At 37.4% G+C, this 21,949-nt stretch overlaps 1 protein-coding gene across 32 annotated transcripts in view; it reads left to right on the forward strand.

Annotated features, from left to right (window-relative positions):
* SOX6 (SRY-box transcription factor 6) overlaps positions 1-21,949 on the forward strand; it is a 685,495-nt gene that overhangs the window by 558,289 nt on the left and 105,257 nt on the right. For 25 of the 32 annotated variants that reach the window (XM_061146939.1, XM_061146891.1, XM_061146914.1 and 22 more), the window contains 2 exons: positions 1,890-1,969; positions 3,454-3,576. In XM_061146939.1, the coding sequence (XP_061002922.1) occupies positions 1,890-1,969; positions 3,454-3,576 (203 nt within the window). The remainder of the gene's footprint in view (positions 1-1,889; positions 1,970-3,453; positions 3,577-21,949) is intronic. The other 7 variants (XM_061147053.1, XM_061147019.1, XM_061147000.1 and 4 more) reach the window with 1 other exon arrangement.

Raw genomic sequence — 21,949 nt, forward strand, 5'->3', positions numbered from 1 at the left:
TTAAACTTACAGGGAGGGGGTTATGGTTTAGAGTTAGTATGAATAATGCATGATATTTAAAGAAAGAACAGCTTTAAAATGTTCTGAGAGGCAACCCATGTTGATAGTTGGAATGGTGATTTTTTTCCCCTATTTTTGAAGCATCATTAATTCAGCATCATTTTGTGATTTTTTAACCTGATAAGATATCAACCAAAGAAATACTATTTGACTTAGATTAGGATATTCTTTCTTCAGATAATTTAGTTTAAATATCGAGGGGATCAGTAGAATTATTTAAGCGTAAAGCGACAGTCATTTACTATAAAAAATAATTTGGCCTAGTTATCTTTTTTAAAAAGCTCATGTAGCCCTGCAAACCAAAATCAACCTCATGGAAGGGGAAAAACAAGATCAGATATTTTGAACATTACTCCATAGGAGACCAGCACAATATAGTGTTAGTGAATGCATTGTAGCAGTGCTCCATATGCAATCAGAAGCCAATTGTTACTGGACTGTGTACAGGCACACACTGTGCTCAATGGTCTGATGAGGTATTATGGATATGATGCAAAGAGACTGTGTAGATTAGAAGCTGACAATTTGTTAAAAGGGAAAGCAACTTAACATGTACATTGGGTCAGCTGAGTAGCACTTCATGTGGCAAACAGGATGAGTTCCAAGGAACCAGGGGCACCAGGAAGGCTCCAGGTATTAGTGTCCATGCAGAAAAAGAGAGATTTCACTGCTTTCTAGTTGACTACCTTTATTACTGTGATTCTTTCTACACTTTTCATTATTACATTCAGCTTTTAGTGTGGAAAAGTTCTTGCAAAACAGCATGATTATTATAAATGTCCAAAATGTGTGGAGGAATAGCCTATTAAAATATAGCCTAGAGATAGTACATAACACTGCCTTTAAAATAAGTAGCTGAAGCCAAAGTGATACTCTATTAAATCACTGATAGTGTATAATTTACCCATATGTATTAATTTTTATTTCAATTAGCACTATCACAATACATTCCTCATCACTTTCTATTGGTTCTTCAGGTTGCTTGCTTCACACAGCCTGTGCTCTTAGGTCATAGAAGGTACTTTAGCCCTGCTGTTTAGGAGTGGTCTGAAGCCAGAAACACATTAATACGATGTTGCACTGATGTCTGCTGAACCCTGCTCAATCTCGACCAGACTTTTAATACAGATGTCACATGTGAAATGCGTGGTTATTTAATCAAATCATCATCAAAGAATACGTGCTAAATGTCTAGTATGTGTCATGATTCAGTAGTAGTTTCCACCAAAAGTTAGTGCAGAAAACAGTCTCCTATCTTTTTGGGATACCAGGCATGTCACAGAATGTTGGCAGATAATATTAGCTTCTCTCTTACCCCTCTCAAATTAAAGAGGTTGCATTTAAATTTTTTCTCTAATTTTTTTTTTAATAAAATAAAGGTTAGGGTTATGGACAGCCAATAACTCTTTAATCTTTTTTGGACTGTGATACTCTGCCTTGTCTACCAAGCCAAAACGTTTTGTTGTTTTAATATAAAAACCTTAATGCTTTCTCGGTGAACTGAATGTCAGCCTGGCTTTAAGATATTTTTTTACTCTTAAAAAAATGATGTATTACAAGATTTGTAATGGAGTGAACATGCTTGAATTGCACATTTAATTTTTTTAACATCACATTCATGTTTTGCCAGTTTGCCTACCAGCTATCTGTTAACAAAAAGTTCCAAGGCAGCCCTGCAAGTCTGTGCCCAACTAAGCCTTTTGTTTCTGCAGATGTTTGGGCTTAGAGCAATGTTGTAAAGCTCAGGCAATCCAAGGACCATGTTTGTACTTGTCTGCTGAGATTCCCAGTGCATTGTCTAAACCTGTACGCATTGTTCTTTCTGACAGGTGATAACTACCCTGTGCAGTTCATTCCATCAACAATGGCAGCTGCTGCTGCTTCTGGACTCAGCCCTTTACAGCTCCAGGTAAGTGCCAGAGGAAAAAACGTGGGATACGCGCCAGTACTTTAGTGGGAAACTGCTAACCAGCTGTATGCTAAATAATGGCCTGAATGTTAAATAATTTTTTAAGCATAGCCTGGAAGGATTAACACCTTATGTACTTACCATACTGCAAATAGAAGAGAAAACTGTCAGTGTCAATATTTTTAAAGGAAAAAATGATGTCATGACTTAGTACTATATATTCTCTATTAGCTAAGTTAGTGGTTTTACAGTTTTTTATGGCTAGTTGATATTGGGTATGTTAGCTTTTTCCTTATAACTTCTTCATCCATTTCTCCATTCACGTCCAAATTAGCTTTTACATGTAAGTATCAAAACAGACAACATTGGATATCTTCCTTCTTGCAACTCATAGAATAGGGAGTTGTTATTACCAAATTACTCGAACTATTTGGTAAAATGTAAACACATTGTCCCTGAATATGTGTATCATCAGCCTCATCCTCATGCCAGGTCAAAAGACTGGGCATGGTGTGTGACCAGATTCTGGACTGGTGTTCTTTATAAAGCTAAAATTGGGGAGACAGCACTTTGGAAGCTAGTTTAAAAAAATCCCTTGCACCTTATCTTCTTCATAGTAAAATGGGAAGCGGAGGACCAAATGATCTTTACACCCTTTTTGCGATGCTGTCTTAATGGGAAATTGATGTTAAATATTAGTGTATATTTTAACAAAAACAGAAAGAAAGTATCATTAAAATTAATGGTTAAACAAGCAGTATTTGATCATTTAGGATGCAAAATATAGGATGATAACTTGAATTTCAATACATTGAACAAAGATAGTTTTTTACTCTTATAATGTACTGTGATGATTTTTCAATTTTCTTAAATAATCTAGGGAATAGCATCTAACTGGGCATTTTTATTTCTTCTTTGCTATTCCTTATATGACTTGAATGTAAAAAATGTACAGATATTTTATGTGAAAAATATAATTTTGAACATTCTCAGTTGAGTCTACAAATAATGAATTTTTACAGTACTTTGAGCAGTTTTTGTCATAAGCCTCATCCAGAAAGTCTTAAAGATGCCTAGCATTATGGATCCATTATGGATGCCTAGCAGAGCTAGAGATTTTGCCTCATGAAAGCAGCAGCCCTATCTCATCTAAGCCCTCACCTTCTCCACTACTAACAGGGAACTTACTGCAGCTGGAAAAGATATAAAAAGAAACCTAACTCACAGTCAGTCTAATCTATTTCTCCTTTTTCCATAGCTATGCTGTTGAGTGTCTTCTTAAGTCAGAGGCAAAAATAAGAAACCAGTACCACTGTTTGATCCTATAATCAAGTTTCTGTGAAAGACAGTATCTGGGTCCTAAACCCTACTTTCTGTTCTTTGGTGTGGTCAGTACCCTGGATTTAGAAATATGTGTTCTGTTTCATGAGTTCTGACAGTATGTTTTGTCTTTTTTTTTTTTTTCTGAATATGCTACTAAACAGAAAGGTCATGTCTCCCACCCACAAATTAACCCAAGGCTAAAGGGCCTAAGTGACCGTTTGGGCAGGAGTTTGGACACCTTTGAACATGGTGGTGGCCACTCTTACAACCACAAACAGATTGAGGTATGAATGCTTACATTGGTGCTTCATTGGGTGGGGGACTGGATTGTTCAGTCATATTCTAGGCTTTTTTAACAAGTGCCAAACACTAAAATATAATCTTCCCCTTTTCCTCATCCCTACGGAGGCTCATTTTCACTCCTTTTCTTTTAGAGAAAAAGTCAAACCCCAAACCAGTGCCTCTGAAGTAGCTTGTTTATTGCTATATATTTAGGCAAATTCTTTACGTTATGAGTGCTTTCAAAACCATTTTTATTTCCCTTACCCTTTTTTCTTTATGTATAGTGCTGCATAGTAGTTTTAAAAAAAAAAACACTTAGAAATTTAAAAAAACAAAACAAAAAAAACTTCAGTTCACCATGTATCAACCCTATAGAGTTGATAAAATATAATTCTGTTTTTATAGACAAAACAATGGAGGTTCAGAGAAGTCAAGTTATTTAATCAAGGCTACAAAATTTTCTTGGAGTCAGAGTTATTATCCAGGATTTCTAATTCTATGTATTCCAGGTTTTCTAATTTAGTTTTCTCTGACTGAATTTGAGGTTGGGTGCCTGGGCCTGACTGGTTGATTTTTGCCCTGTAAACTTATATAGTAACTCTTTCGTATTGAACTTCCAATAAAGCTCTTTGTTGTTTTTGTGGGATATTCTTACTACATGGGAGAAGATACCTCATATAGCTCTTTTAAAAACCAAACCCCTTTCTACTACAGGGACCCAGTCCTCCTCTCTCCAATATCGTGCTTAATTCCTCTATTATATCACTGGAAAACCTCTTTAGGGCTATCAGACTCTAGAGGGTTGCTAGCTATCCCTCCTTCTTAGAAGTGAGAAAGCTCACAAGAAGAAAGAAGAGAACAAGATCAAAGGACACCTTGGAAGTAGCCTAAGGAAGAGTTTGAGTTCAGAGCTTGTCACTTGCCTTCTTCCTTTCCCTTTCCCTTTGATTATAAGAAGTATACAGGGGGTTCCACCCAGACATGACAAGGCATACTGTTAGAGTATCTGCTATCTTCTATGCAGCCAAAAGGGATTTCTTTTCTAAGGCTTCCTTTTGCCTGTAGAGAAGGTGCCACATTTCTGAACGTTCTGACATCTACTGTGCTTAGGACTGCTAAACGGAGAGATAACCGGACATCAGGAACAATTCTTTCAGTTAGTAAGGCTTACCTACTCAGGACAGCTCGTTTGTTAAAATTTTAAGTACTTGGAAGAATGTGAAAGCTGGGGGCCTTGGCTCAGATAAAACTTTCTCTCCTCTTGACTTTTATTTTCTCTTGAGGTGTTGAGTTCTATTCCATTGGCCTTCCCTTAGCCAGTTTTCTACCCAGTTTCTCCCTTTAGCTTTTCGCTTAAGTTGACATCTCTTCCCCTCACCATCACAGACCTCTGGTGCTGTCAAATCTGGCTTCTCCTGGGTTTCTGGAAATCATGATGTCATATATGTGAGTGCCAGACGGTGTAGCGCTATAGCAATGCTGATCTAGGAGCACAACATATGCGACATGTCTGTCGCTTTAATTAGGCTGAACACAGAACCTGGTAAGGTGCAGGCCCTCAGCTCTGTAGGGTAAGTTTGGGTTGGTTGGAGAGATTCCTGTTTTTTTGTTTTTTTTTTTCTTTCTTGCTCTGTTCTCTTGCTTCCACTTTTTGCACTTTTCCTTGCATGTCAGGAAACCATTGCTATTTGCTTGTATGGTACACTATTTAGAAAAGATGGATCTTATTTGAAAGGCAGATTTCTCAAACTTTCTTACTATGAGTGTAACAGGTTTATTGAGAGTCTTATGAGCAGCACAGTGGACACCTATATCTAAGTTGTTACAGACACTAACATTTTAAATCTTATCTAAAAGTAGAGAGAAAGCTTAATCACATTTTGCTTTATTGATTTTATCCTACTTTCTTTTCTAGCTCGGGTTTTCTCCATTCCTTTAACAAGCTAAAATGTCACAGCTCTGTCAACAATTATCATCACAATAAACTGGGGATACTAAGCATTACAATATGTTAATGAGTTTTATTTCTATTTAGAGATTCTTAGGAAGAAAAGCCACAATGCATGTATACCGCCACCACCTCCACACACACTCTGCTGCATTGAAGAGAAGCAGTCCTCTCTACCTGATACATAGTTAATTTGTCCTTCAAAGGTTTTTCACTTCTAGCATTGTGAGCTGGGGTTATCTTAACAGTAAAGTCATACTCTGGAAGCCTGAAATTTTGTTATCACCTGAGAAAAGACGGGAGCTGATTGTGCCTCAGATCATGAACTCCTTATTGCCAAATTCAGACTTAAACTGAAGAAAGCAGGGAAAACCACTAGACCATTCAGGTATTACCTAAATTAAATCCCTTACAATTATATAGTGGAAGTGACAAATAGATTCAAGGGATTAGATCTGATTGACAGAGTGCCTGAAAAACTATGGATGGAGGTTTGTGACATTGTACAGCAGTGATCAAGACCATCCCCAAGAAAAAGAAATGCAAAAAGACAAAATGATTGCCTGAGGAGGACTTACAAATAACTGAGAAAAGAAGAGAAGCTAAAGGCATAGGAGAAAAGGAAGGATACCCATTTGAATGCAGAGTCCCAAAGAATAGCAAGAAGAGATAAGAAAGCCTTCCTCAGCAATCAATGCAAAGAAATAGAGGAAAACAATAGAATGGGAAAGACTAGAGATCTCTTCAAGAACATTAGAGATACCAAGGGAACATTTCATGCAAAGATGAACACAATAAAGGACAGAAATAGTATGGACCTAATAGAAGCAGAAGATATAAAGAAGAGGTGGCAAGAATACACAGAAGAACTATACAAAAAAGATTTTCATGACCCAGATAACCACAATGATGTGATCACTCACCTAGAGCCAGACATCCTGGAATGCAAAGTGAAGCGGGTCTTAGAAGCATCACTACGATCAAAGCTAGTGGAGGTGATGGAATTCCAGTTGATCTATTTCAAATCCTAAAAGATGATGCTGTGGAAGTGCTGCACTCAATATGCCAACAAATTTGGAAAACTCAGCAGTGGCCACAGGACTGGAAAAGGTCAGTTTTCATTCCAAAGAAAGGCAATGCCAAAGAATGCTCAAACTACTGCAAAATTGCAGTCATCTCACACGCTAGCAAAGTAATGCTCAAAATTCTGCAAGCCAGGTTTCAACAGTATGTGAACCCTGAACTTCCAGATGTTCAAGCTGGATTTCTAAAGGCAGAAGAACCAGAGATCAAATTGCCAACATCCACTGCATCATCGAAAAAGCAAGAGAGTTCCAGAAAAACATCTACTTTTGTTTGATTGACTATGCCAAACACTTTGTCTGTGTGGATCACAACAAACTGTGGAAAATTCTTAAAGAGACGGGAATACTAGATCACCTGACCTGCCTCCTGAGAAATCTGTATGCAGGTCAAGAAGCAACAGTTAGAACCAGACATGGAACAACAGACTGGTTCCAAATTGGGAAAGAAGTACATCAAGGCTGTATATTGTCACCCTGCTTATTTAGCTTATATGCAGAGTACATCATGCAAAATGCTGGGCCAAATGAATCACAGGCTAGAATCAAGATCACCAGGAGAAATATCAATAACCTCAGATACACAGATGACACCACCCTTAAGTCAGAAAGCGAAGAAGAACTAAAGAGTCTCTTGATGAAAATGAGAGGAGAGTGAAAAAGTTGGCTTAAAACTCAACATTCAGAAAACTAAGATCATGGCAAATAGATGGGGAAACAATGGAAACAGTGAGAGGCTATTTTTGGGGGCTCCAAAATCACTGCAGATGGTGACTGCAGCCATGAAATTAAAAGATGCTCCTTGGAAGAAAAGCTATGGCCAACCTAGACAGCATATTAAAAAGCAGAGACATTACTTTGCCAACAAAGGTCCGTCTAGTCAAGGCTATGGTTTTTCCAGTAGTCATGTATGGATGTGAGAGTTGGACTATAAAGAAAGTTGAATGCCGAATAATTGATGCTTTTGAACTGTGTTGGAGAAGACTCTTGAGGGTCCCTTGGACTGCAAGAAGATCCAACCAGTTAATCCTAAAGGAATCAGTCCTGAATATTCATTGGAAGGACTGATGCCGAAGCTGAAACTCCAATACTTCGGCCACCTGATGCGAAGAGCTGACTTATTGGAAAAGTCTCTGATGCTGGGAAAGATTGAGGGCGGGAGGAGAAGGGGACGGCAGGGGATGAGGTGGTTGGATGGCATCACCGATACGATGGACATGAATTTGAGTAGGCTCTGGGAGTTGGTGATGGACAGGGAAGCCTGGTGTGCTGCAGTCCATGGGGTCACAGAGTCAGACATGACTGAGTAACTAAGCTGAGAGAAAAGATATTTGGAAAGATCCTTCTTATATTAGCATATTCCAATACTTTCTTTCTTTAAGAAAGACACAGGAAAGTTTTTTTTTTTTTTTTTACTCCATGCTTATCTAAGGCTGGTTTGCTGGTTTTCTGTGCCTCAGGGGCACAATATTAGGAGAGAGAAGAATGCTATTTTTAGTTGAACAGTTCAGCAGATGGAGTCATGAATGCTCATATATCTGAAGGTTGAGGGGCTTGAACCATTAATTTTGATAATGTATTTAACCCTGGGAACAATCAGAAACTGTAACTCTAAGGTTACAGTGCTTTTGACCTTTAGAGAACAGAGGGCACTTGCTATAGTAAACAATATATTATATTGCTACTTATTCTGAGTCTCTACTGGTATAAATTTCAGGACCAGTTGCCATTTGCTTTCCTTAGCTATGTTAGCATTGGTCCTTCAAGTAAGTCAAAAGGTAGCGGGGGGTGGGGATGAGGGGACCAGTATGATGAGCCAGTCATGTAAATATGGCCTTTAAATAGCTAAGATGTTAGATTATTTCTGAAGAAATATTGTCTCAGAAATAAGGTCAGAATGACTCTTTTTTTGATGAAAAGGTGGTTTTAGTGTATTGATTCATTTTTTGTGGTTACTTTCAATATGATAGATAACTAAGGTAATTTTGTTTTGTTTTTCAATTAGACATAATGTTGCCTCATAGTTGTAGTTTATATTAAATACAATTTAGTGCCATATCATGCAAAGTGGTACACCTGTCTCATACCTTCTTATTAAATGATGCATGCTTCTCTTTAGTAAATACAGCAGTTAAATATCACACAGTTTAAGAATTTCTAATTAAAATATCTCCACATGTCAGCATATTGGTAATGTATTATTTTAATCCATTTATTTTGTTTATGAAACAGTGACATATGTTTAGATTGTGAAATATATGAGCCTTAAAAATCACTTTATTGAAGAAAATTAATTCCTACGATACTGTCTCAGTAATGTGTTCACTCACCCAGTCAGTCACTGGCGGTACTGCCAGTCTTAATGTAGAGTAGACACACTTACCAGTTTTATCTGCAAAACAGTCTTGGAAAGAAGCAATAACAGTTCTTTTTCTTAGTTCCAAACGATCGGGTTTTCTTCCTCTACTTTTTAAAAAAATTCATTAATTCAAACCAGTCCCCCCAAAACACTTTCTGTTACTTTAAAACAAAACAAAACAAAACAATGAAGAATGGAACTGAGTTATGTATAGGGGATTCTGAGAGACCAATCAAAATTAAAAACAAGCTAGTTACCTTTTCAAAGTTAGACATAGTAATTTGTTTGTCAGCAGGGAGACGTTTGGGTCAGCCCTGAAATAAAGTGACTGTCAGCAGTTATTCCTACAAGACAAGTAATTTCACTCGATGTATTACTGACAGATTGCTCACTTCTCTGAATCACCAGAGAAAACAAACTTAATATTGTTACAGGCAGAGTTTCTGTCTTCATTAGCCTCAGAGAATGATTTTTATCTAGCATTCAAAGCCTACCAAGCTTCAGTTGGAACATATTTTAACCAGCAAGTTCTTATAATGATAGTATGTATGGGTGGTAGCCTGAATGAAAGAAAGTAAATATGAAAATTTTTAAAAGTCAATATAAATATATTTTCACTTGCATTTGATGGACATTATGTGTAGTTCTGGAAAGATTTGAGGAAAGCAGTATAATTAGAGCCTTGAAACACTGGAAAAACCCATCAACCATAAGTTATTCTTAAATGAAACTATTAAAGTCTTGCAAAGTTTGCAAAGATGGAGGAGAACAATTGAATTTTTGCAAAAGTGAATCGAAACACGTATTTTATTTAAATGATATTGTCAATTTTCATGCTACAAATGGAAAGTGAAGAAGTGCCTATCAACATTGAGAATGTTCCATTTCTATTTTAGTTCCAGCCTGAATCTTTATGATATTATATTTAGATGCTCTTCTCTGGCTCATACCCTGCCTTCTTGTTTGAAATCAGAAACATGCCTCAGTTCTGTGGAGGAATGAGAGAGTGAGTTAGCTGGACTGGGTGGGCTTTGGAGGTTGTGATTTCTAATAGAGAGATGAATAAAGAGTTGATTAGAATGACCTGTTACTAGCTACCTGATGGAAAAAAAGTAATGCACTGATTCAAAGCTTGTTCTGAGGATACCAACCAGGGGATTGTGCTTTGAAGAGAAATGCTTGCTTTTCTCATAATCAGCCTTCTCTCACCCACTTTGACTTTAAAAGCGTGAAGGAATCTGGAAGGACCATTATAGCTGTGATTAGATGAGCTATGGACTAATAGAATAAACTCCATCTTGGAAGCAGAATCTTGAATGAGAGTTTCTGCTGTTACTTTCTATGTTGTCCTGTACTGTTCTTAAATTGCCTTCTTTTTTCAGTTTGTTCCTTGTAAAAAAAGGGATAATATTTTTCCTCAGGGTTACTGTGAATAGTAAATGGATTAACAAGGCATGTATAAATTTCCACAAAAAATCATTATCAAGATAGGAAAAAAACTTTCCAACATCCCAAATAAGCAGTCAGTTCTACTCTAGCTTTGCTGCCTAAGTGTTTCTGATGGGTGGCTCTAATCTACCAGAATGTGTCACTGAATTCAGGGATTTTTGTTTCTTTTGTTTACTGTTGAATCCTCAATGTTGCCTGTGACCATAGTTGGTAAAATGATTGAATTAGTGAATTTCCTTTTTGGTGGTCATCTGCAACTCAATCTTCTTTGGATTTTTTTTTTTTTTTTTTTAATAGGGGAAAGGGGGATATGTTCAGCCAAGTGCTCTGTCTTTAGAGGCATATTCTCATATAAACAACTTTTCATTTCTAGGTAGGTTTCTTACAAAAAATGGCAGGTGTTAGGTGAGTCTTGGTGAAGGTTAAAGAAATATAGGTAGATCAGAGAAGGATGCAAAATATGAAGACGTTTCCTAGTGTTTTGAAATATGACTTGTCATTGTATTCAAGAATAAGATTATACCTACCCACAAATTAAAGCATTAGGTAAACTGGATTTTCTCTTAGAAATCTGATTTTCAGTTGATTTTAAAATAATATCTAAAAGTTAAGAGCATGGCTTTTCTCACTAAGCTCTGTTAATTACTGTGTTTTAAGTAATTTAATTGATGGGATATTTTACTGTACTCACAGAGATAGTTTAGTAGGAGCCCAGGACCTTGGAATTACAAAACCAGTTCAGTTCTCTATCTTTCTTAGTGTAGCATTTCCACCAACATTCATTTAGCTCCAGCCTTACTCATAAATCCACACTACAAGGAACTCCCAGTATATGAAGACTTGTATTTAAATAGACTGATTGTAACATGCAGTGGTTTCTAAAATAATGACAGGTATTTCTATTCCTTTTTTACCAAACTGGGGTTTTGAAGTATTGTTTGGTTGGCATCATGTGTCTGTATGTTTATGAGTTATAATGAGCTACCTTGGAATTAAGAGAGATGATGTGATTAAGAACATAGGGGAAGGTTTGAAAGCAAAGTATTCTAGTATTTTAAAAAATGCTTCACTCCAGTTTCCAACCATAGAATAAGTCAGAATATGCAACATTTATGAAATTTAAATCAGAAAGAGATATGGTGGGTAACAGAACAGACTGAGCAGAATGGAAACATTTTTAAACCACTTTATTCAAGCATGATTGACATACAAAAAGTTGAACATATTTAATATATACAACTGGATGAGTTTGGAGATAAGTATACATCCATGAATACATAACACAATCTATGCCATAAATATATCCATTTATCTCCAAAAGTTTCCCCCCACCATTATTATTATTATATGATAAGAACATTATTAAATAAGTGATAAGAGCATTCAACATAAGATCTACCCTCTTAGCAAGTTTTTAAGTGTACAATACAGTAGTATTAACTATAGGCTTCAAGTTATACCGTAGGTCTCTAGGACTTATTTATTTTGCATAACTGAAACTTTGTGCTCTTTGATTAATACTTCCTGTTTCCCCTATCTTATCCCCTGGCAATCACTATTCTACTTTCTGATTCTATGAATTTGACTATTTTAGATTCCTCATATAATTGGCATCACATACTAATTGTCTTCTGTGTCTGGAGTTATTTAAATTAGCATGTCTTCCAAGTTTATCCATATTATTGCAAGTGGCAGGATGTCTTTCTCCTTTTTTAAGCCTAAATAATATTCCATTTTATGTACATATTACATTTTCTTTATCCATTTATCCATCAGTAGACATTTAGGTTGCTTTCATGTCTTTGCTATTGCGAATAACACTGCAATGAACTTGAGAAGGCAAATACCTCTTTAAACTCTTGATTTCAATTCTTTTGGAGATGTATCTAAAAGTTTCAGACCTTTTTTACATTTAAAACTTCCTTTTCAAGGTTTTTTTTTTTTTTTGTATGGTTTAAGATAAAAGTTCAATTTCATTATTTTGCTCATGGATATTCAGTTTTCCCAATGCCATTTATTGAAGAGACTATCCTTTCCCCATTGGGTATTCTTGTTACTGTTGTTGAAAATTATTTGACTGTAATTTGTGCAGGCTTATTTCTGGGCTCTTTATTCTGCTTCATTGGTCTATATATCCATTGTATGCCAGTATCACTTTTTTATTATTACAGCTTTGAGATATATTTTGAAATTAGGAGATTTGTTCTTGTTAAAGTTTGCTTTGGATATTTGAGGTCTTTTGTGGATACGTGTTATTTTAGAATTTTTTTTTCTTTCTGTAAACAATTTCATTGAGACTGTTAGGAATTGCATCGCATCTATAGATAACTTTGAATAATGTGGACATTTTAGCAATTTTAGTTTTTCTAATCCAAAAATATTTTTAAGTGTTATTTTAATGAAAAGGAATTGAGAAACTACATATAGTTGGATGGATTCCCATCATAGATGTGCCCCAGTGGAGGAATTAAACTTCTGATCAGTATATCTAGTGCATATTCACTACTGTCCTGCCAATTCTTCCTTTCTGTTTTACTTGTAGAAAAGTTCATATACTACAGGCATGCATGTTTGTACAAATGCATATCAAATGAAAATTCAAGGAATATTTATAGAGATTTAAAGTCTCTCCTTACTGACTTGAAACCATCTTGCTTTAATTTGACTGTTCTAGATTATTAGGGTTAACAATCACATTTTAGATCTTCCAAGCCCAAATGGCACTATTAATGGATTCTTTTCTCAATTAAATATAAACAGACAAGCACTCAACACCTACTATGTACTAAATATCCACTGTGCCAGTTGCTGTATGGATAAAAAGTCATATACTTTCTTCTTTCTTTCCTCTCATAATTTATGACATCAATACAGCCATCTTGAGTCACATTGAGAAGAATTAATGTAACATTACTTTTTATAGCTTTATAAATACCAATTCCTTTATATATATATAGTCATTTAATCCTGGTTTGGCTAAGTACTTGCATTGCTTTTTAATAGACAAAAATGGAGGGAAAATAGAGCCAAATTTATTTCCCCAGGCCTCTACCCTCTTGGTCATTTGGTGAAGCAAAACCTTAAATGAAAAAAATCTTAATTTCCAGTACACTGCACTGAGTTCATTTCTTACTGTGTGTTCCTCTTGTAGCACCCTCTATAATACCTATAAACAACCTTTGATGTCATAATATAAATTAACATAGGCTGTGATCCTTGGTACTTTATCAGGAATTTTCCTAATGCTGTTTAGTCTAGAGTAGAGAGGACTAAAAATAATAGATGATAGATATGTATACAGATTTTATTGCTTAAAATATATACTTGTGTTGACCATCTCAAACCCTCCAAAGTACAAACATACAGTGCTCATTTGAAGCCAGTTTGAAATAGTTACTTTTAATCTAGAAAATCAATTTGGGGGATATTTATCATGTTTTCACTAGTTCACTTATTCACTTGAATTAAATAACTAATGAAGTATTATTACATCTTTTCTTTTAAAATCCTTATTACTTGAAATTACACCTGTTAGCTTTGAATGACTGACAGTGACATAAATCTTACTGTCTCTTGGAATTGTATCAAAATATGTTTTTAAAAGGAAGCTTATAAAATGATTGTGCTCAGGAAATTTGAAGAAGTTTGTGTAAAAATTAAAACAACAAATTTACTTGTTCAGTTATTTAACAATATTTATTTAGTGGCTATAACATGCCAGGTGCTATTCTAGACCAGAGGTCCTCAACTGGAGGCAATGTTGCCCCCTAGAGTTCAGTTGATAATATCTGGAGACATTTTTGATTGTTATATCTTGGGATGGGTGTGGAGATGCTATTGGCATCTAGTGGGTAGAGGCCAGGGATGCTGCCAAATACCCTACAGTACACCGGTCAGCACCCTCAACAAAGAAATATCCAGTCCAAACTATCAGTAGTGCTGAGGCTGAGAAGACTTATGTAAAATGAAGTCCTTGTCTGATGTAGTTTACATGCTAGTTGGGGAAAGAGAAAATAGGGGAAGAATATTTAATAAAGAGTTGGGATGCTGGGCTTGATGAAGCACAAGCTGGAATCAAGGTTGCCGGGAGAAACATCAATAACCTCAGATATGCAGATGACACCACCCTTATGGCAGAAAGTGAAGAACTAAAGAGTCTCTTGATGAGAATGAAAGAGGAAAGTGAAAAGTTGGCTTAAAGCTCAACACTCAGAAAACTAAGATCATGGCATCTGGTCCCATCACTCATAGCAAAAAGATGGGGAAACAATGGAAACAGTGACAGACTTTATTTTCTTGGGCTCCAAAATCACTGCAGATGGTGACTGCTGCCATGAAATTAAAAGACGCTTGCTCCTTAGAAGAAAAGCTATGACCCACCTAGACAGCATATTAAAAAGCAGAGACATTACTTTGCCAACAAAGGTCCGTCTAGTCAAAGCTATGGTTTTCCCAGTAGTCGTGTACGAATGTGAGAGTTGGACCATAAAGAAAGGTGAATGCCGAAGAATTAATGCTTTTGAACTGTGGTGTTGGAGAACTCTTGAGAGTCCCTTGGACTGCAAGAAGATACAACCAGTCCATCCTAAAGGAAATCAGTCCTAAATATTCATTGGAAGAACTGATGCTGAAGCTGAAACTCCAATACTTTGGCCACCTGATGTGAAAAACTGACTCAATGGAAAAGTCCCTGATATTGGGAAAGATTGAGGGTGGGAGGAGAAGGAGACGACAGAGGATGAGATGGTAGGATGGCATCACCAACTCGATGGACACGAGTTTGAGCAGGCTTTGGGAGTTGGTGATGGACAGGGAAGCCTGGCCTGCTGCAGTCCATGGGGTTGCAAAGAGTTAGACATGACTGAGCGACTGAACTGAACTGAACTGACCTGGGATTGCAAATCTTATTCATCTTAACAGAAATATCCCACCTACCTGTCTACCTATCCACCTGGACCTATATGGGCAGATTTAAAAGATTGAGACCAATATGATCTTAGTCTTGGTCTTAGTTCTTTACTTCACTTGGATCTTCAAAACTAAGACTTTTACTCTAATCAGTCACTTCTGTCTAGGGCAGTCACAATTCTCAATCTTATTTTTTCAGTTGTTTAAGCACACCATATACTCTGGTTTTTGGTAAAGGAATATTATTTCTGACTATAATAGTATATAAATCTGTCTTTCAGAATGAAGTAAATATGAAATTTGGTGAGGACATGGGAGCTGTTCATTAGTTTTTATAGGATGCTATTTGTTGAGGTCCCACAGGATGAGTGGAATCACTCTTGGCAGAGTATCTGTATTTGATGTGTGGATTGGATATTATAAAGGAGCCTAACTTTGTAAAAACAAAACTAAACAAAACAGACTCAAGAATAGTATGAATATTATATATATGTATACATATATACATATATGTACAGTTATACATAATGCATAGTATTTTGTATTTGAATAAGCAATTTATATTTAGACTACATAATAAATTATACTTTGATATTACCCCATATTTTAGAAGAAAAAAGTGAGGCTCAGATGGGTTAAGTGACTTGGACCAGACTACTGCTGCTGCTAAGTCACTTCAGTCGTGTCCGACTCTGTGCGACCCCATAGACGGCAGCCCACCAGGCTCCTCCGTCCGTGGGATTTTCCAGGCAAGAGTACTGGAGTGGGGTACCATTGCCTTCTCCATGGACCAGACTACTTACCTATTAAGCAATATAGGGCTATATGCATTGTTTAAGTGCATTTTAAAACTTATTTCCTGACCAGGATTCTTCGCTTAAAACTCTGCTGTATGTAGGTATGTAGGAAGCACAGTCATTTAGAAGTTTTCCTGCACAACTTATACTCCTCTTATTATAATATCAAAGTGAATTAAAAGTAACGTAATTAAATTATAAAAGGGAAAAATTCAAAGCCAACATCACATTTTGGGGATCTCAAAGAGTTCAGGTATTTTCCAAATTTGTAGTTAACTGTCTAAAAGAAATTTCAAGCCTACTCGAATCAACAAAGATAGCTATCATGAAATATATCTTATTCCATAGCTTTCTTTGGAGGAAAATGCTTATGTTTTTTCTGAATGCTGAGTTCTTTTCTTTTGAGACTTTCTAGGCCTGTCTTATAATTTCAAAGTTTTGATGAGTCTCCCGGAGTAGCTGGGGAGTGTGTCCTTGCCCACCCCTCGCCTGTGCTGCCCTCTGAGCGTGTTCAGCAGGTTGCATGCCGGCAGATGAAGCAGATGTTTGACCATACTGGAATGGAGCGCCTGCTGCATCAGGAGCTGGGGATTCCTCTTGACATCTGGACGTTGTTGGGTCGGGATGCCAGCCTCAGGCCAGGAGGCTGCGGGAGCTGTGGGGCAGAGAGCACAGAGTCTTTGCTGCTCTTTAAGCGATTAGTGCACTGAAGCAGCAATAATGTTGAATTATCGCTTGGCTGCTTTCTTCTCAGGAATCTTGGGACAATAGAAGAGTCAGGAAGGAGCATTTACAGTAAAGTCATGTTCAGAGAGACAAGACTAATTATAGCGTATTAAAGAGCTTTATTTTAAAATGATGTAATTTACAAATAGCCTTGGACAGTGTATGCAACTTTTTTAGAGCCATAAACCCTGTAGTTTAAAAGAGACTTTTCTAATTTCAAATGGCTAGTATGAAACAATTCTTTCAGCGATTTTCTAGTTTTAGAAAGTCAGGTCAAGTTGTGCCACTGAAGATACAGCATCGGCTAAAAAGAGAAAGTATACTGATGCCTGTAGCTGCTGGGGAAAAGTTCTCTAGCTTGAGGGGAAGAGAGACTTTAGGTTAGAGACTGACTGAATTATGCACTGGCTTTTCCAGTTTCACTTGATCACACTAAAAACTGGTCTGCATTTGCTACCCAGAGCTGAAACCATCTGTTACACCAATTTCCTTTATGATATGTGTTATTTAAGCACAATGGATGTGGAAATGGGTAGTTTAAAATGTATTTTGCGATGAACAGTTGTCACATTTTGTTGCTTTTCCTCTTATAATTTTTCATTAGTGAGACCTCTGTGCTCAAAGAAGCCTTCTTATAAACAGATTATGGCCATTTGTGTTCACAGTAATATATTGGAGAAGAATGCTATGTTGCTCTCACTTAACCTCTCGTATTCTAAGGGGGTTATATTTAATTAACACTGGTGAGAGGCTGACCTGAGAGGCTGTAGAAAGTGATTGAACTGCATTTTCCAAGCTCTGCTCTAGTCAGCTGGGAAAGAAAAAAAAAAAATTAGAAAGTACTATTTTCTGAAATTCCTTCTAACTAAGCTGTATTTCAACGGGCCATTTAATGCTCAAATGGACAAAGGTATTACTTCAGTCATTGAATTGTATCGAGCTCCTTCTCAGAGGTCCAGTTTAAACACTCTATAGGAAAAGTGGTTTAGCATCACATTCTCAATGGATTATTGCTTGATCTGCTTAAAAATAAAAAAGCGGAGCTTGGGTTAGGCACTTGTGAAGGGTGAAAGGAGGAAGGAGACGTGGCTTCTCTTCTCAAGGAAGAGATCCACCCAGGAGACAGTTCGAGGAAACAGTTGGGGCCTGGCAGCTGTGATTTACACAGACACCCTGAAAAAAAAAATAAAAAAGCGAATCATTTTTTGGAAAGGAAAGAGAAACAGTCGCTGTCACTAAATGGGGTGGAGCATGTGCCCCAACTAGTCCTCCGTGCACTGAGATTGCCCTCCGGAGTTTAGGGGAACCTTAAACCACATAGAAAAAAATACACCTCTCTAAAGTGCTCACCTGCTCAGAACATCTTCCTCACATCCTAGGAAGTCTTTGTTCCAGGGCCCAAGGGGTAGTCCCTGAATAATGAATGCATAGTTATATCATTGGCTTCAGCAGGGTGAGAGCAAGAATGAGGAGTTTACTGAGAAAGTAGAGGCCTAGATCTGACCAGTTTGGGTTGAAATCCTCCACTTTCCCACACTTTTTCCGTCCATTCATCAATGGTTTTAATAAAGAGGCCTTGCTGAGTTGCAGAATAAAGTAGTCGTATATAACTCATCTACATCCAACCATATTATTCCTGATTTTAGATCCACCTCTGCCACATTTCCTGACTATGAAACTCTTAACACCAAATACCAATATACCTCACTGTGAAAAAGGAAAATGATATATAACATCAGGTGATGGTATGCCACTGTGTGTTTGAACAGCATGCTCACTCTTTATTTAGTAGCTAGCTTGTTCTGTGACATGCTGTCTGTCTATACAATAGTAAATGGCTTGGAGGTTTCAAAAAATCAGTTCCATAAGACCTCTTCAGTTAAAAGAATGATGTGAACATGAGCTAATGTCCTTTGAAACTCAGTCTCCTCAGCTATGAAATGGGTATAATGATACCTCCCATATTGCAAGGATTAAATAAAGCAACACAAGTCAATCAGCTAGGACAATGTCTACTACATGGGAAATACTCAATAAACACCGTTTCTCTCTGCATCCTTATACTTGTAATCTCTCTTATTAATTCATTAATTCAACATATTTTTAAAGCATGTACTGTGTACTTGAGGTACTCTATTAGGCAAACAAGCTAAACAAGTTCCTGCCCTCTTAAAGCCTGGGGATGAAAGCAATTAAATGAGCAACACTTAAAAGTGATACAAACAGGTAAGAAGGTAAGATATAGCTGATCATCTGGTATGTGTGTATACAAATATACTCATTTATTGGTTGATCAAGCTGGTTGTGTATAGATTCTTTGAAATCTTTTTGTCCTAATGCCTATGCCTGATGAGGACACCAGACTTCAAAAAGCATGAGGCATAGTGCAGTGCTCTTTTAGCAAGAAACCAATTAAGGTGGTCAAGAAGCAATTAAGGTATTTTAAACTGGGCTTGCCACTATTCGGAAAAAGTGCCACAATATTGAAAGAAAAGCCTTCACAAGTAGACAAAGAGACTGAAAAATGGCATAATTTTCAGACCTAGAAAGGCCTTCAGAGGCCTTGAAGATCCCAACTCTACTACTGGTTCCATGAGCTTGAGCAGATTAATCTTTCTATACCCAGATTCTGGGCTTCCCCGGTGGCTCAGACGGTGAAGAGTCTGCCTGCAATGCAGGAGACCCGGGTTCAATCCCTGGGTCAGGAAGATCCCCTGGAGAAGGAAATGGCAACCCACACCAGTATTGTTGCCTGGAAAAATCCCATGGATGGAGAAGCCAGGCGAGCTACAGTCCATGGGGTTACAAAGAGTCAGACATGACTGAGTGACTAGCACTTTCATATCAGATTCTATTAAGTGGATTAGGAATGATATCTATCCTCACTGGACAGTTGTAAGAAACAAATAAGAACATGTTTGTCAAAAATGCTTCACACACTGTCAAGTGGTCTTCCCTAGTGGCTTAGTGGTAAAGAATCCATCTGCCAGTACAGGAGATGTGGGTTTGATCCCCGGACCAGGAAGATCCCCTGGAGAAGGAAATGGCAACCCAACCCAGTATTCTTGGCCGGGAAATCCCATGGACAGAGGAGCCTGGAGGGCTACAGTTCTTAGCATCACGGAAGAGTTGGACATGACTTAGCAACTGAACAACAACACACTGTCAAGTATCACGTGAATCTTTTGGTTTTTGCAGAGACTGAGGCCTAGAGAGAGAGATTAACCTGGCCAGAGCTACATAGCTTGTAAGTGGCCTCAGTTACAGTGTGTAAAATTGTGAGGCAAGAGTATGAAGAGCTAAATTTTATGACTTCCAAATAAATTTTGGATGAAGAACGGAATTTAAACATATGACCAAGAGGATAATACAGCTCATGCTTCCGCTTGTTCTCAGAGGGGCCAGAGGATGACATGGTTAGGTAGCATCACTCAACAGACATAAATTTGAGCAAACTCTGGGAGATAGTGGAGGACAGAGGAGCCTGGTGGGCTACAGTCCCTGGGGTCACAAAAGAGTCAGACATGACTTAGTGACTAAATAACAACAACAATTCTTTAAAAAACAAAATAGGGTATATTAAATATAAGACCCTGTAACAATAAAGGTAGTAGTGACAAGGCCAGAATAAAACTTATACAAACATGAAAAAGGATTAATTATAATTAATTCACTCATACATTAATTCCCAATACATGAATGCTAAGTCACTTTCAGTCTTGTCTGACTCTTTGTGACCCTATGGACTATATATAGCCCACCAGGCTTCTCTGTTCATGGAATTCTCCAGGCAAGAATATTGGAGTGGGGTTGCCATTCCCTTCTCCAGGGATCTTCCCACCCAGGGGTCAAACCCATGTCTCTTCTGTCTCCTGCTTGGCAGGTGAGTTCTTTACCACTAGCACCACCTGGGAAGCCTATTTCCCACATGCTTATTAAGTGCCTACAGTGTAGTAAGCACTCTTTTCTATTTGGGGGATATTAAAATGGATAGAACTTGATCCTTGCCCTCAGAAGACCTACAATCTGGTAAACAATGTGATAACTGTTACAGAATATGTGCTTCCAGAATAAAAATGCTTTGGGAGGAGAAAGTGTTAAGCTCTACCTGGAGAAGTATTGACAATCATTATGGATGAGATGATGTTTAAAATGAATCTTGAGAGGAAAGTAGAAATTCACTAGGTTTATGGGAGAGGCATTCAGAGTGGTAGAGATGCAGAGGAGAGAAAAAGCACTCCAGATGAAAAGCAGTCTGCCCATCGGTGTAGAAGCACTAGATAGCATGGCACATTCAGAAAACAACAAATGGTCTGGTACAGGCTGAGTGTATGAGAGCAATAGGAGGTGAGGCTGGAAAGGTAAGCAAGGGGTCAGATCACAAAGTACCTTTTACACCACACTTGGGAATTTGCAATGCATGTGGTAGACATGATTTTATTCACACCGTAAATGGTAAAGTGGTATAAGGTATAGAGAACAACTTTATGATGTGATATTCCTCTATTAATTTGATCTCTAGTTTACATTTCCCATTACACTAGATTTAATAGTTAGGAAACTACAGTTGGTAAGATTCATGGTCTCTTTAGTACAATGGTACCCTGTGGCAAGTGAAACTGTACAAATAGTGTAATGATACACACAGAATAAACAAAACTGTTTAAGATTGAAGCAAAGCCAAGGTCCAACCATTTCCCTGGGATTTGGGGAAATCTTGTAATCTGCAGTTTGTACTAAATCCAATCATATTTAGCACATTGCTTCTCAGTGAATGGGCCTTGATACTATATTTCAACCAAATGATGAAGCAAGGAGTAAAATCTATAAAGAAAAGCTATGGTTCTTCTAATTGTTAATGCCTTGCAATTATGCCCCTTTCTGGAATAATAAAATGTTCCTTGGCAGAGGTCAGGATCTCTGCCACTGACTTATTTAACAGATCCTCTTAACATCTGTCCTGCAGACTGTGCACTTTATTAGCAGACAAGAGACCCAACAGACTTAGCCTGCTGTGTCCCTTTTTCACATTCACACAGCTGTGGATTAACTCAGACTTTCCAGAAGAGGACCAACCAGAAGGGATAGTAATGTTATTGGCTGATT

The sequence above is a fragment of the Dama dama genome, chromosome 1 (assembly GCF_033118175.1).
Source record: "Dama dama isolate Ldn47 chromosome 1, ASM3311817v1, whole genome shotgun sequence".
NCBI classification, from domain to species: Eukaryota; Metazoa; Chordata; class Mammalia; order Artiodactyla; family Cervidae; genus Dama; species Dama dama.